At 44.3% G+C, this 17,030-nt stretch overlaps 1 protein-coding gene across 5 annotated transcripts in view; it reads right to left on the bottom strand.

Moving 5' to 3' along the window:
* Positions 1-17,030, bottom strand: part of ST3GAL3 (ST3 beta-galactoside alpha-2,3-sialyltransferase 3) — a 190,327-nt gene that overhangs the window by 38,608 nt on the left and 134,689 nt on the right. For all 5 annotated transcript variants that reach the window (XM_072868662.1, XM_072868661.1, XM_072868659.1 and 2 more), the window contains 2 exons: positions 15,206-15,301; positions 10,517-10,703 (listed from right to left, as the gene is read on the bottom strand). In XM_072868662.1, the coding sequence (XP_072724763.1) occupies positions 10,517-10,703; positions 15,206-15,301 (283 nt within the window). The remainder of the gene's footprint in view (positions 1-10,516; positions 10,704-15,205; positions 15,302-17,030) is intronic.

The following is a 17,030-nucleotide window of genomic DNA, read 5'->3' on the forward strand; positions in this document are numbered from 1 at the left end:
CTTACTACCTTCACACGGCTTGGTTTATTTTCCCTTCTGTTGTCAGGACAAGTGTTCGCATTAAATAACTGCAAGTGTTGAGGTAGGAGAGAAGCTGAATCTAGAGGGGGAGGAGAGGTCAGGGATTCGCACCCCGCGCGCACAGGAGCATCCTCCTCTCTTGCAGAAAGAAGCTACCGTTCTTCTTGGGAAGAACCAGAAGCACCACATGCAGCTGGAGCACAGGGGGAGAGATAAATTTAGGAAGATAAAAGCACACGGGGAGCTTAGTTACCTCAGTGTTTATTATAGCAAACTGGAGATATAGGTCAACCCCTGTCCTGGAGCCCTTGGTGCTTCAAGGCAGAGAAAATGTTACAAACTGCTCAAGACAGCACTAACTATGCAAGCAATCCATGGAGGCCGCCAAGGAACACATGTGTTTCAGGCATAAATCGTCCAATCTATTCCTTTCTGAATTAACATCTGTCATCATGACACCATTCAAAATGACTGAAGACTGGATCATATTAACAACCACACATCTTGGATAAATATTTACTGTTCAGACTTTTTTTTTCCAGTTTAAATAAAAAAATGCAGATAGCAAAATTCCTGGAGCTGTGAAAGGGTAGTCTCTTTTTAGCCACTGATAGAAAGCATGTGATTTTATTTACAAAATCAAATCAGTGTTTTTCCCCTCCTCTGTGAGTCTTCGCACTGCACACGGGTGAACTCACAGCATCCTGTGGTGTTGCAATGCTTTCCACGGGGCTCTTCTGGGGAATTCTGTTATGCTGGAGGTTGCTCACCTCAGAGACTCCACAAAGCCCTCTCCCTCGGGATACAAAACCAGATCTGGCTAATTGTGCCTCAGGAAGAGAAAATTTTGCTGTGACCCTTGCAGACAACTGGATGACGCAAATAACTTACTTTCATGAAAAGCTCTCAAGGGTATTACTGGCTGGCTATCCTGCTCCTCATAGTCAACAAACGGGTCACAGAGAGTGAGGACAGGGGTTCCCAGAGTCACAGAACAGGATGTCGAGAAGGCAACACAAGAGTGCAGCCCTGCCCTGGGTACTCCCAGGCAACAGAATTTTCCCAGATACTGGATTAAGTCTGTATTTCAGAAAAAGGTGTCAGCAGTCAGTGCTCACCTCTGCAAGTATGTAATTCAAGTATGATAAGCACAGATTTCTAGGAAATTACATCTACCCAGGCTGATTTTATCTAGCTTCAGCTCCTAGCCACCACATTCTGCTATTTCTTATCAGCAGTGCTCAAAAGGCCAAGAGAGATCCTGCCGACATCCTCCTGGACGTCCCGCATAGCAGGGAGCAGTGCTCCCTCCATCAGCAACTTCTCCTTCCAGTCCTTTACTCTCACAGTGCTTGAGCGGAACTTTACCGAGAAATCCAGTCTTGCTTTTAAGACTTCAAGAGCAAATTCATCAAGCCTGTAGGGCAGATGTAGCAAAAATAATTATACTGATATAAACGTGCTGCCTTTTTCGGTCGTTTGCCTAGCTTCAGATATACTTCTTCCTACTAAATTAAAAAGTCTTCTGAGAAAAAATGTTCCCTCTAGGTTGATAGAGACTACTAGTAAATCTCCCCAAAATCTCATGCATAAGCTAAATAAATTGAATGCAAATCTCCTAGACTAAGGGAGGCTTTGCAGACTTCAAATGATTCTTGTAGTTCTTTACTGAAGTGTTAACACAGAACATCTTTATTCTACTAACACTTGCATGAATAGCTGATACCCTCTGGGCAACGTCTCAGTTTCACTGTTGACGATGTTCTCTGACTTTTTCCATGTGCTGGATGCACAAAGCACGACTCCAGTATGGAGGAACATCTGCTGCACATGTGGGCAATGCAATATCCTCAGCAGGCATGGGCTGCACTGGTGGTAAAGCCATGTATGTCTCGACAGAAGAGACACCCACATGCCTGCATGTGAGGCCAGGTGGAGATGATGCCGTGCGAGCTCAGCGCTTATCTGTTCATTTGGTTTACCAGGTGCCCAATCACGTACGTACGGGCCAGTGAACATACATGTCTTGGCCAGCATGCAACCAGCAGGCAGTAGTGAGGGATAAAAGGGAGGATAGAGCATACTGGATATTTATGAGGTGGGGGAAATCTGAGAATATTGTGGTGCAAGAGGGAGGCACGAGGGAGCGGGACATAAATCCACAGGCAATTTTGTCAGCTCTGCTGTTTATGGAATTGTATGTTTCATTAAGATCAGCATCAGATTTGGAATTAATTTCTTTACATTGCCTCAGATATTCCAAGCCTATCTTTGATCAATGCAGCTAACCTGAGTTTACATGCACTATGACCTTGAAATGCACCTACCAGGATTTGCATAATATTGGTCTGAATATTGCCAGAGCCTGCCAAAGAGGGAGAGTGCAACATGAGCACCCTCCCGATGCTTTTTCAAGACAGCTGCACTAGCTCTTCGGTTGGCTCTCGCTCATGTTGGCTTTTCAAAAGAAGAGATGTGGAGAAACTGCAACTCTTTAAATTATCCATCTTTTTTGGCTTTGGTTGTCATGGATGAAGAAGGAAGGACTGATCAAATATCTAGGAAAGGAGAGCAACTGTCAAGTTGGACAGCAGCAGACATCAGAAGAGATTAGAAGATGACAATTTTAGGAAGAAATTGTCTCAGGATAAAGCAGGATGGTGAGGCAATCCCAGAAAGGATGTTCTACTAGGGCAATGATTCAGTCTTTTCAGGGGGTAAATTCTGCTTGGGTCTCTTTATTTAAGAATGATGAGGAAGGAAAAGGATCTAAAGATGAATAAAAATCCAACTGGAGCTCTCTGATTTTCATGTCACAGCTAGGATTACTGAGCCAGAAATGAAGATGAGGCTGTCTTGGCAGATGTGGGATAAAGGTTCTTTAAGGACTACTGAAGCCTAGCATGAATAAATGCTTCTCATCCTTTAATAGAAAGTATAGTGCAAGGAAGACTGCAGTTAGGTAATAGCAAGCAAAGTAAGGGACAAAAAAAAGGACAAAAACCACAGATGGTGTGGGAATGACTGGAAGGGCAGGAACACCAACAATTTTGAATTTTAGAGAGAAACTGTCTAAAACTGGAGTAATCAATGATGTTATTCCTACAAATATAGATACTTTGCAAACTTTTGATACCTGGAATTTTTTCATCCTGAAAATAGTGTACTTATCACTATTTTTTATTTTCTTCATCTGCCCCAGAAGCTTAGGTGTATGTGGCTACAGACTTGTGAATATTGATGACTATCCAATCCAGGTGGACAAGCTTTATTGTCCAGCATGCATCCATCTGATAATATTAAATGCTATGGAGGCACACTGCAACAGCATCAGAGCAGCCCCTGCCACCAGCTGATGCTTGACAGTGTACTTACAGACATACTAAGTATGCCTGGGTGGGAACAGCTCTCAGCTATGTAGTGACCTGCCTAATCTTATTATGCTTTTGCATGCAGGTATGTATGAAGGGCAAGCTCCAGCCTGCACTTTCCATACCAGCAACCTTCCTTTGGGAATCTGGCCAGGAAGTCTCCCCCAAGGCCCATGTTGCAAACTGGGTCATTTGTCTACTGAGGTTCCTGTATGGTCCTCACCACAGTGCTACCTGAAAGCTTGTTAAAAGCTATGCAATACAGAACTAAGGTCTTCTCCCTCTTCTGGTCAGCAGGGACAAGATTTTATATAGCATACCTATGTATTTTCCAGTCTCTCTTCTGGAAAAAACTGGCTCACCTTCTCTCATAGGGCACCAGTGTTTATACTTCCCCTTAGGTCTTCTGGAAATGGCTCTGATCTCCTAGGCCAGTCACAGAAGGATTTATTTTTTCATATGCAAGTCTTCCTTGGTTCCCTTGGGCCATTTCCACCAATGCACTACACTGGGGGAGCAGGTCCCGACATGGGGAGCACAACCCCTCAGGCAGTAAGGACTAGCCTTCTGCACAGACAGGGAGAGATCAAAACCCAAAAAAAAAGTCAGTGTTGTCCCAAGAATCGTCCCAGAAAGACAAGCTAATTCCCAGCTACTCTCTGCCAAAGGAATACAGAATATCCTCCACAGGATGCATCACGCAGACTCTCCCACCTCTTCTTCTCAGTCAGAGACTTGGTAGGAGCCAGAAGCGTCTGCCTCATGTTTTCACTTTATTACAAGGCATTTTCTCTGCTTCAACATTTAGTAACGGTTCAGTTGCCTTGACTGAGGCACTGAACCATCCTGATGATGTGATAAGGTATTCTCTGCTATCAATTCCTCCTAAAATCCCCCCACGCTCTGTGAGCGGAAATGGCCTTTTGCACCGCGTGCTAGGACCACAGGACAATTAGCCTCTGAAAAGGCTTTCTTGCCTCTTCCCCAGTGCAAGCCTCATCACGTCCTTTACGCACGTTGGCTGCCTTAGTCACCAACCATGCCTTCCTATATCATACTTCTGAAGGGATTAGTTATAAATGGCTATTTAGGTGAAAATTCAAATTTGTGAAAGAAATGGGACAACCCTTAAGCTGACTTCCCAATTCAAAAGCTTCTTCTCAATTATGATAGAGCAGCAAGTCCAGCTTCTGTCCCCTTCCACCCGAGCCCAAGGAGAGCAGGAGGACACAAGGCAATGCCTACCAGGCATATCTCTGAGCAGGTGGGCTAGAGCTCTGTGTAGCACAGGATCAGGCACCACAAATCTGTAACCAAGCTTTGCATTCATAATGCATTAAGACAACTAGCGGTGGATTTACAGCTCCACCAAAACCAGATTAAGAGTCTTTCTCGCAGTCCTTTAAAAACTGAAATGACCAACTCTATACAAAATATTTTAAAGCAGAAAGCCCCTGGGGGGAGGAAAGGGAAAGAAAATATTTCCAATCCAGAGGCAGACTCTGGAGTGAAATTGCCGCGGCAGTGGCCACTCCATTTGTCACCAAAGGCAAGTGACAGCATTGGAAAAAGCAGGTTCTCCCTCCCTAGCCCAGATCCAGAGAAACTGCCTGCTCAAGTGCTGGGCTCAAGTTCCAAACAAGCTGGAAACACACGCATGTGGATGAAGCTTTAGTTGAGGTTGGACAGCAAGAACAGATTCACAGCCTCACTATGTTCCTCAAGCCAATAGGAGGAGCATGGTGGCTCCTCAGTTTTTTTTCAGGGATGCACACCAGCCCACAGGCAAGGCTGTTTCAGAATCTGAGGAATCCGCAGTGTACTACGAGGCTGTGGCGTTCACAGTCTGTCCTAGCAAACACATAGCATGACAAGGCCATTAACTAATGTAAGAAGAGAAGCTCTAAACAAAAGCTCAGCAGACCGTGAGGGCTCTGGCAGCAGTCCGGCCTTGGCTCTAGCATAGTAACACAGGCTGATCAAGGCAGGAAGGTATCGTAACATATATTTTAGCAGGACTAGAAGTAACCTGTTGACTTAAAGCAGAAATGTAGTTCCCAAATAAAAGGTTAAAAAACCCCCAAGTCTCCACTGCTGCCACATCCACAAGATCTCCACAAGCAGCAGTCACATGCTGTGACAAAGGAGGGAGGTCATGTCGTGCCCACTGCTGGAGTCTCAACATCTGCTGGAGGATGACTGCTTTTCAGATGGCATCACTGCCGTGTGCAAGTTGTCAGAGGCATGCCCCTGCAAGGGACAGACAACCGAACTTGGCCTCGCTCGCAGGCAGGTGCTCACTCGCTCCTATAACTTTCACTATCAAAGAGAGCTTCGAGGTGCCGCAGGCACTTACTGCACAAGTGACTCCTCCTGGCAGAGGCTGCAGAGATTCCTGCTGGAAGCATCCGCAGGCTCATTACTACATGAGAAGGAAGCTTGTGAGCTGCCAATTTCTAGTGAAACCTTTGCCCTCACTTGGCTGCTTTACCGCCGTGTGCCAGATGTTCAGGGAAGTGAGCCCTAGCAAGCAAGAGAGCTCCTTCTGATTCACTAATGACGGGCAAAAAACCACCCTGGAATCAGCCTCAGCGGCAGGCTGTGATGGCTGGTTTGCATAACTGGCGCTTGTAAATTCCCCTGTTTGTTTCAGGAAGCATCTACTCTCCACACAATAGAGAAACCTTCAGCTTTTGACCATTATTTTAATAGAGAAGAGCAGTACACGACCAAACCAAGACTCTAACTGTTCTGAGTGACTGTCCCTGAGTAATCCACCTCTGGGGATGCACTAGCAGCAGCCGTTTCATCAGAGGAGGGGTGCCTGGAATTGTCAGCAGGCCCTTGCAGCAGTGACTGCAAGTCAGCACTGCCAGACCAGTCACCAGACGCACAAACAACTCACATCTGTGACCCTTCTGCAGCAATCATGGGTTCATGCGACTGCAGGCTGTGGGACTCCAACCCACTTCCTTTCCACTTGTACATTGACGTACTAGGTCAGCATGGCGCAACGCTCCCCTCTGCTAACCATGTCACCTTTCTCCATCCCACACTCCTTTTCCCCCATTTACTTGCAACAAGTGCAATTATTTTCTCCTTCAGTTTATTCTAATGCTTGTCAAATGACTAAAATCAAATTACCAGGGTTTTAGTTGCTCAGATTCACCCACCTTTCCCCTTCTTAAAGACAGGTCTGTACTCCCCAGTGATACAGTACTGCCCCAACTTGCTACCAGACTTGCAATTTTGAGTGCCAGCTCACCCAGAACTCTCTGATGGAGACTACCTTTGTTTTGCTGCTGATGTTGAATATTTAGCCAAACCTGTCCTTCTTCTAGATTAATCTTTTCTCTCAAGTTTTTATTTGCTTCCAGATATTTCTGTTTTAGTGTAAAATAAAAAGCAGCTGAGCTTTTACTTTTTCTTTGGTCCATATTCCACTGCTCCTCTTTCTGGATGTAGTGCCTCCCAGGGCACCGAGGCATCACGCAGATCTCCGGAAGGCTGTTGCACCAGACTGTATGTAACACATCAAATCCTCTGCCTCACCATTGCGCTGCTGCTTCTGCATCACACCGATTCTTTTTCCTTGTAACGTCTCCTGAAAATCCTCCTCTCTACAAAGCACTTAGCCCTTCCTCAGTATGCAAGTGCTGCCAAAAGACTAACATAACACAGAGCAAATCCCTCTCAGCTGCAGGGAGAATAAGCTTATCTGACCACTGACCCCAGCAATAAATAGCCATTTGCCTTTCATTTACTCTTTCTCAGACGAACTCCCTTTGATTTCACTTGAGACAGGACTAAGCAAGGATCCTAGTACCTGGCCCAGAATCTCTGGTCAAGCAGGTCCAAGCAGCTCCAGGTCTGGTGTCTGAAGGAATTCAGAAAGTCTCATACCCCACCTGTGACTGTACCATGGACACATGCAGTTGCCATCAACGTTCAGGGGCAAAGGAAACATCAGAGGGCAGAGTTCAGCCCATTTTTTTGAAGAATGTGTCCACTTCCACAGCAGTCATGTTCTTTAGCAGGATGCTTCCATTTCCCTTATCTCTGTCCTGAGGTCAGACTCCCGACCGTAACCACTGGTTTGCAGTGGGGATGAACTTGCAGAGGGACAGGCCTAATGTCAGATAAGGAATAAGCAACAGTGGCATACAGAGCTCCTAGGTCAAGCAAGTGCCTCTAGATGAATCCAGGAAAGGAAGAAGCTCCCTTTTCTCTGGAAAATCAGCTGAGAGAGAAACAGAAACTCTCCACAGAGAGCACTGGGCAGGCATTTGTCATTTTGAACTTACCACATGCTGATAAAAATACTAACACTCACTACCAGAACAAACAGACGCCTACGTCTTCTTCCCATAGCACTGTTAGTTCTCCATCGGGTCGTTTCTTCTAGCTAAGAGACAGCACTTTTTGCATCGGTTTCCACTAGAAAAAGCAGCTGTGCTAGGCACCTGCTTGCAGCTAAAGCCAGTGACAGCAAGATCTCAGCCTCAAACAGAGAGAGATCAGACTAGAGAGGACAAGACACATGTTTTCCAGTCACCTGGACTGCATTCAAAGAACTGGCTCAGCAACCTCAAAAACCAGCAACAATTCCCTTTGGGAACTTGTGTAGAACAGGTAGGGTGTCAAAGGACTGAAAATGGACAAAAGTAGTGCCTAGCCTTAAGAAGGCAGAAAAAGGGAAGAGAGTTGATTTATGATTTTGATTGTCAGAACAGCAAGATTAATTATTTGTAAGCACCTGAAAAAAATAACAAAGACTGAGTAGCAACCCAGGTGGATTTGTCAAGAGTGAATCAGTATTAAAAACAATGTATTTCTTTATACAGGAAAAAAAGTATCATAGGGGAGAAGCAAGACATGAACTGAAATTCAGCAAGGCTTTTGACGTATCACTTTCACAAACACGCCATAAAATGTTATTAATGATACTACTGTGATACAAGTTCAGAAGCGGCCAAAAAACTACCCAGGAGGAGTTCTCAGTGGGCTCACTGTAGAAATGGAAGGATGCTATTACTTTGGGGTCTGCCTAGGAACCAACTTTGTTTAGTGTTTTCATTATAACCTGGATGATGGAGTAAAAAGTATGTTTATTAAATTGCAGAGGACATGAATCTGGAAAGAATGGTAGGTATGCTGGAAAGCTCTGCCACAGGAACTTGGCACATCAGAGGAGCGTTCTGGCAGAAAGAATCTGTAGGGTGCACAGTGCTGCTCTTTGGCAGGAAGAGCCAACGGCACAAGCACAGGGTGTGGAGCTGGGGAGGTAGCTGCTCTTCAGTTCTTCCTGAGACCTGGAATGTCAAGGAACTGGACACTCACCTTCAGTCCCATGCCATTGTGGAAAAGGCAGTCAAAACAGCGGATGTATAAAGAATGAGAACTGCGAGGCTAGTGAAGTAGCTGTTTGCTCCTCTCTATTTGCTGTACTCTGTACATTTTTGGGCACTGCTCTTTAAGAAAAAGATGAATCGACTGCAGGCATTCAAAAGAGCAACAGGAATTAAGAGATCTGGAAAACATCACCTACAAGGACTGACAAAAATGGAGTGTTTATTCCAGAGAAATGAAGGATAAGGAGCCAACCACAAGAGCATTGAAGTAACATGCAATGCAAGAAGCCCAAGTTCTGCTGGGCACTGAAGCACTCAGTTAAGATTACTGCAATCGCTCTCCCCAGTCTGCTAGCAAGTGTTAACAAACTACTCACTGCATCTTTCCAAGAGCAGGGGATACTACATTAGAACCTAGTGATGACCGCATGACTGCAAGCATCAGGTGGAAATTCAATTTGTTTTGAAGTAAACCAATCCATCCTTTGAACTTCAAGCTAAACACTAGGAGTCCCCACGGCTGCGTTCAGGTTGTGCAGGGCACTGACACTGCCAGGGCTTTCCCTTGCCCAGAATGAAGAACAAGAGCATGACGTAAATCAAAGAAAATTACTTTTGACTCAATTATTCATGTTATGAAAGCCCACTTGTGCTTGCCCAGAGGCTGACAGGTAACTTCATCCGTCTGGTACCAGGAAAATAATTGCAAGTTGGTGCCAGTGTGAGACAAGAGCAAGGTATGAGCCTTAAGGCCATCTATGTAACAACTGTATATAATCATGTTCCCAGACTGTTTCGTTCTGTATATGGTGAGCTGCCAACCTCCTCTCTGTCTCCAAACACATGATATAACATCCCATCCTCTGAACATTAATTCATTTGTCTGGTTATTTGTTGAAAAATCATTAAAGAACATTTGAAAACAGAGATATAAGATTTGTAAAACAAGAACTATACCTAAATAGAGGCCATTCATTCCGGACTTCACGACAACAGATAAAGATGAGCCATCCACTGAATGGGAAGTCAGTGACCACAACCTGATTCCATTTAGCATGGGTGAATTACAGAGAACAACCCTGACTAAGAACAGGTTCACGGTACTTCAGAAGGCAACTAACGCAACTGACTGGGACAAAATATTTACATGGGGAAAGCAGTGGATTCACCATTTCAATGGTTTTAAATTAGACTTGATACTGTTCTTCTGGATGATACTTTAGCCAAACACAAATAATGAATCTCAGTGCAGCAATAACAGAGCAAAATGTAATGGCCTGTTCTATTCAAAAGGTTGTATTAAGTCTGTGGGTTGTAGCCTTTTCAACAAGTTGTGCTGCTGCTGCGTCCTCCTCCCCTCCTGTGCCATCACATCCTCAACCCCAAACTCCCATTTCCTCCCCTTGCTATTGCTCTTTTCCCTCCTCTGCTCTTAAATCCTAAGAGTCCATAAATTCCATGCAAAAGTTGGTCCTTTTATATACTCTTTAAAATAAATAAAAATTAACTTTATTGTTCATAGCACACACCAACATAATCTTGAATAGAAAGCCTCATCTGTGATGCAAGGTCAGGTTACAGCGAGATGTCTTTGTAAAGCGTATTTAATTAAAGCTGAAGTCCATGGAGGCAAAAAAGCCTTCACTTAAATGCAGCAGGACACATAGGGGAACTCTCTTCAGACTAAAACGTGGCAAATATGACTGTGATGCCATGTCTGCCCACTGTTTCTAATTAGGTGACCTTCACAATGCCAGCTGACAGCATTCTTACCACTTTCTCCTTGTAAACAATGTATTTCAGCCACTTGAAATCCTGCCATTTGAATCCCGCCAGAACAAACAGGGAATCTTTCTCATACTGCTCCATTTTCTGGATTGCACCTTCAGGATATGTGATCCGGAGAGTTGTCTTGCCACCCACATCTTTTTCAAAGCCCTTCACTGGAGCCGAGTTCAGCCTGCAGGGCAACCAGAGAAGACACTGTCATGGATTCCCACTTACACTCATGCGTGTTGATGATACTGCAATCACTGCTGGGCAAGAGCTCCCTGTACACAGCTGTTAGAGCAGCAAACGTTAACTCTTGCAGTTCTTCATCACAAACATTTATGAAGCTTTATACCACGTGACAACAGTTTAGTTAGAAGCTATTTAAATTATTTCATTGAATACAATGCAAACCACTTCTGCACATCCACTCTTGTGATTTAAATTGGGTTGGAAGCTTTGGAAGAGGAAACTGAAAGATATTGTCCTTGCAAATTTAGAGTTACAAACTAAGCACGAATATTTTAACATCCCATCGCTCCTGGGATATCTTACTTGGATTCTGCAAGACTGTGCTGAAACAGAGGATGCAGCTCCATGGCAGTTTAAGCAAACTGAAACTGGTCTCATGCTCCAACCCCAGTCCAGAGCTTACACTGCTCATCTTGCCCGCAGTGAGATTGTTTAGGGAACTAAGCCAGCTAATAATTTAAAAAAAAACCCAAAGTAACTATCTCTAGCTGGTTTAATTCCCCAAACTGGCCCATCCAGAAGGCGAGCTGCCCTGCAGTGCCAGCGCAAAGGAAGAGCTTGGGCCGCGCAGCTGGGGTAGGGCTCAGCAGCACTGCGGTCTCACTGACTCGCAGGAGTTTCTGCTGTGGAAGCGCATCCCACTCCGAAAACACCCAAGCAGACACACAGCTTTGCTTTTGGGCACACTGATTTCTAAGGGGATGCTATGTGTTTAGCTGTGCTTTTGTTAAAACACCCTTCACAGGGACAGAGCTTTTTCCCTTCAAAAACCAAACTGCTCTGGCGTCAACAGCAATGATGACTTGCATGACATTAAAGTTATTCAGAACTTCTATTCAAAGCTAGAAACCCAAAGCCGAGGAAATTTCAAGTAACTTGGAATACACATCTTGCTGACATCAAACAGCAGACCCTGATGGAACAGCATTGCCTGCTTGAATTATTGCAGCCTTCTTGACTTGGGGTAGTTCAATATACTAGAAAGTGCTTATGGACTGCAAATTTTGCCATGTAGGAATGTTAATGAGGATCTGGATTTGTCTTTTTCAGCCTGGGTAAGCATTTTAGGTGGGAAACCTTTTAGTAAAAGAAAATCCCTGTATACAATCTGAAATTCTATTCAGAATTAAGGAGAATAAATTCCTATGCATTTTTAGGGAAAATAATTACTTTATCATCAGGAATAAAACATTAAAGGGAAAACAACTTAAGAATCGGCACCACCACAATTTATACAGGAGATGAAGCCATTTTTTGGGGGGTTTATAAACCCTCGCTTTGTACCCTGACTCTGAGGTATCTAGACCTGACCGCCTGTACAAACAGTGCTCCCAGCCAGCCTGATCCCTTGCTTTTTCCTCTGTTGCTGACAGCGCGTTCACACATCACTCACTTTGCTATGGATGTTACTTAAACTTCAAGGCATTGTGTCTCTTTGGGGTAGATGAGCCTACATAATGTAAAAACACATGGCCCTAAAGGTAACAGAGATAAATACAACGAAGCACTACGTAAAGAAAGCTAGTTATACATATTTTCATCTGTCTTGAAGTTGAGGGGAAGGTTAACGCCTGCAGTCATTTCAAATGTCAATGCGTAGCTCATTGGCAGGGTTTTCCCCATCCCCAGCTGCTGGGTTCGCTCTTTCGCTGCTTACCTTGTTAAAGCTCCCAAAACTTGGGACCCCTACTTTGCATCTAGACAGGAAACAAAACAAACCATTTCCCCAAGTAAAATGAACTCAGGTCTCCAGCAAAGGGCCAGAATGTGAGCTGCTGATGGAGTCATAGCGATGGAGTCCTGCTAACGAGCCAGCGCTGTCAGCCCCACAGGCAGTGCCGCAGGGGCAGCGCAGGCAATGGAGCAGGAAAAGTTCTGGCAGCCACAACCTGTGTTCGCAAAGGTGTGTGCTACACAGTTTGAACCTCTTCTCAGGCAGGACACGCTGGTAGTTATAAACACAGCTAAATCTTAGAAAACCTCAGTCAGGACACCAGGCCTCCTCATACTGTCCATGGACAGGCAGTTTTCTCCATAAGAAGTTTCGGAGTGTTTTTCTGTCTCTGTATCCACTGACAACACAGGGAGCTTAGAGACACTAACTCCTAACCTAGGCACCACGAAGACCCTCCCAAATATCACTAAAGTATCATAATCAGGTGAATCCCTGTCTCATTCTAACCAGGAATTTCTGACACATACTTGTTTTTCCCCTGTCTGCAATCTATTCTAGGTAGGGATTTCAGAGCACTGATGACTGACTGCTGCAAGAAGCTCCTGCCACGTAAACAGTGTGACAGCTGGGAATAACGTCTGCACTGAAATCTGATAATATCCAGTTAAAAAAACCCCCAGTAACTAAGTCACTCCAAGCTGTTTTAGAACTGTCAAAGCTGATCTGACTCTTCACCACAAGATCAAAATTTCTTGCTGCAATTAGCCATCCTCACATGGTAACACACGATGCATCAAAAAACTCCACATACTACTGGATCACTCCTTTGTTCATAAGTGTACCACACTTTTTCCCTTAAAATTCACCTCCTAGGTCCCAAATCTGATCCTTCAAAGGAGTTTTGCAACCCATGAAAAAGGATGCTATACACAAGGGTCTTCCCCAGGAGTAAAGGAAACGGTTGGATACATTAAGAAGTCTGCTCTCATGTCCTCAGTCCCACATCCAAGCACCTGGCTTCATTTAACCTTTACAGTTGACTTTTCTCTCCTTTATCCATCCCACAAACAGCACAGGTGCTTAGCTGCCCTCTTATCCTCTCAGCTTGCAAAGATTTACTGATGTGGGGAGAAAAGGTTGAACTTTTCATTTGGAAATTAAATAGTGGACTTTCTGATGTAAATCAGTGGGTGGCTTAGTCCAGAAGGATTGAAACTGTTCTCTTGCTACTTTTTGAACAGTCCGAGCCCAAGAAGAGGCTATAACTGAATTTTAATCCAGCTCAAATAACTGCAAGTCACCAGACTATGATGAGCAGTAAGAGCTCTTCACTAGCAACCGATAGTGGGATGAACTAGGAGAAGGGCTGTAAAAGTTTCATCCTGTTCTGAACAGTCATCCCTGTGTCCAGAACACTGTCAGGAAGCAGGGAACCGTTCACAGGAACAAAGGACTGAAAGGGATCTTCTTGGTCTTTTTGTCCAGAGTTAGAGGGTATTTATTACTCTAGGTATATTCTATTCTTTACTCATCTGCCCATTACTAGCGCATGGGAGAGAAAGGAGACCATGCTAAATGATACCTCCTCTATGCCTTAGAGAAGGATTCTTTTACTAATCCTTTTCTTTCTTCCACCTTAGCTAAGAATTTGCTATTTGCCACCATGTCTCATGGTTGACTAAAGTTCAGAGGGATTATATCAGTTACATTCCCTTTAATATGAAATCAGTTATCTTACTAAGGAAAAAAAAATACCAGCTTAGACTACGTTAAACCAGTTTTTATAAACTTACACTGCGGTTTACCCCACTTTTCCTATTTACCATCGTAATATTTTGGTTACTCACGATTCAGAACCTGCTATAAAGCTCTGCATTTTTTTCGAGTCAGACTAATGGGTCTGTAGCTCCCTAGAGCACATCCCCCCTCCCTCCTACACACACACTCTCTCTCAGTCTCCATTAGTACAGGTATTATGTTTGTTAATCTCCAGTCACCCAGAACACCTCCCTGACTTGACAGATTTATTACCAAGAGTTATGACTAGACCTGTGATTTCACATATCAGCACGTTTTTCAAGCATTCTGAGATGGCGATGATCCAGGTCCTCAGCGAAAGCAGGAAGTCCTAACTTTGACTGTGGTCGTTTCCACTCCTATGCCACTCTGCTTCTGCTCCCTTATTCAACATCATCATCCGCAGTGAAACAGCGGCAAAGGATTTACAGTTTCTAGGGTGGACCTACAGGTGTTTAATCATTGCTGGGTCCTCACTCATAGAGGCTTACTGCTTCCTAAGACCCTGTGCTGCACTGCCCTTAGTTCTTCCCATCCTAACTGTGAAGTGTGGGTCCCGGGGAATGCTACACATGTATGACCAATAATACTTCCCTGAGCTACCTAAGGGATGTATCTGGGAGCAGAACTAACAATACGTTTTACTGCTTCACCACCTAAGGGCATCACAAAAGAAGCAGCTTTTAGAAATAAGCTATTAAGAGAAGGTTCAAGTGGGATCATAGGAGAGAGCACATTCCCAAACAGCAGTGGAAAATGGAATGCTTGAGGAGTGCCTTTACCCTTTGATGTGATCACCATTTATAACAAACACTTATATGATCTTTGTTTTTTCTCCTCCATATTCGTTAATACTTCCATACAAATAGATATTGTCACTAGAGTAGGTTTAGCCTTTGCCTGCATAGCATGTGAACCAATACCAAAACTGAATATATGACAAGAAAACTGTGATGGCAAAGACTCACCTGACAACAACATCATAGTCATCAATTTTTAACCCCAACGACTTATTTGCAAGTACTCCACCATTTCCCACAATAATACATCGCCGGCAGCTGAGACTGTGGAAGAAACAGAGGAAAGAGGTGATTTTTGTAACATAACTTCAAACACACCGAGCTGCACATGTTTAGTTTGCACCTACCTGAGAACTACAGGAAACCTTTTGGAATATTAAGAATTAAGGGGAGGACAGAGATACACTTGATCCCCAGCTCACCCCATCATGCCCAGGCATTACACATGATAAACTGCTTTCAACACCTCACACCATGTGTGGCCTAATGAGATGAGCTGTCAGGACAAGCAGCTCCTCTCCCCCCACACCTCTAGTATGATGGGCTTGAATCAAACCCATCTGTTTACTTAAACCTTCTCATTATTCATTTAGCACTGACATAACAATAAACCAAAGGCTTAGTGAGGAAGTCCTCTCTCCAAGCAATTTTCTGAGTGCAGGCGGATCTTGCCAGGTTATCTGGGGTGTGCTCACCTTGCTGAGTGCAAAATTGCTGCAGTTATCATGAGACTTCAAGAGACAGAAAAACATTAAATGGATAGAAAAAGGGACCCCCCCCACCCCCACCCCGTCCAGTAGGAAACATATATGGAGACACAATGGGTGAGGAAGGGTAAGGAAAATAACCTTATTTAACAAACAGGAAAGAGAAGGAAGAGAACAGTTTCTCGTGGAGCCGCGAGTCATGAGAACTCTGCAGCAGATGTTAAAAAACGATTTCATTTTGAAGATGGAGAGAGGATTTCTTTCCAGCCATCTAATCCCAAACGCAGCTGGCTCTTCTGGCAATGTGCCTCTATCTCTGGTAGTTCACTCAAGGAATACGTGTCTGCAGAGCCTTTTTCGGAAAGGGTCCAAGGCAATCAGTTGTTTGGAGCAGATCTCTGGGCTAGGCAGCCTTCCTAGTCCCAGGCACAGTCGACTGGTCTCTTCTAGGCTGTCCTCACTGTGATCAGTCTAAAGAGCCAGTGTGAGGAAAGCTCTACTTACTTGGGGTCTGTCTTTGCAGAGCAGGGCTGGAGCACACTTAAAAGACTCAGCTAAATCACTGAGGGTTATCTCGCTGACAGAGCCATTAGCTGGAGATATGTGCAGAATTAACAGCACCAAGAAACACTCAGGAACAGCATCCCCAGCCCAGATGAAGTTTCACTGCAGATCCCAGCCCTTCCAAAAGAAAAAGCCTCCTCAAGAAGATGGACATATTAGGCCAGTGCTCATGTCCCTAAGGGCTGAAGAAGTGTGGATGTCTGTGATAATCAAATCACAATAAAGAAAGAACTTTGCAGACAACAGCACAGAAAAAAAATACAGTTCTGGTGACAAGGAGAAAGCAGAGGCAAGATCTGGTTCAGGCAGTATATGGTGTCAAGGAGGGAAGGGAAAGAGTCAGCCCCAAGTACACCCAACCGAGTGACAAAGATGGTAACAGCTTTGCCAAAACCTTTAAGGAAAAGGTGCTGCAGGAGGGAAAAAAGATGTAGTTCAGTTCTGGCCAAGTGAAATTTCAGATGAAAATATGCTCTTTTGATGATTACGATAAGAAAGTTTGACCTCCTAAACAACAGACTGCTGGGTGAAATACTGTAATTTCTCTACCCAGTTGTCTCTGAGCCATGACTTTTCTTAATTTTATGTTTTGAAGAAGAATACCATGCTGCAATCTGAAGGCTGCAAGCTATAGACACTCCCCTCTATCCTTACTGTTAGGATGGATGCTAGCTCTTACCAATTTTGAATACAGATGTGTTTGTTTCAGCCTCAAACCACTT

This window comes from Ciconia boyciana, chromosome 7, assembly GCF_034638445.1.
Source record: "Ciconia boyciana chromosome 7, ASM3463844v1, whole genome shotgun sequence".
Classification (NCBI taxonomy): Eukaryota; Metazoa; Chordata; class Aves; order Ciconiiformes; family Ciconiidae; genus Ciconia; species Ciconia boyciana.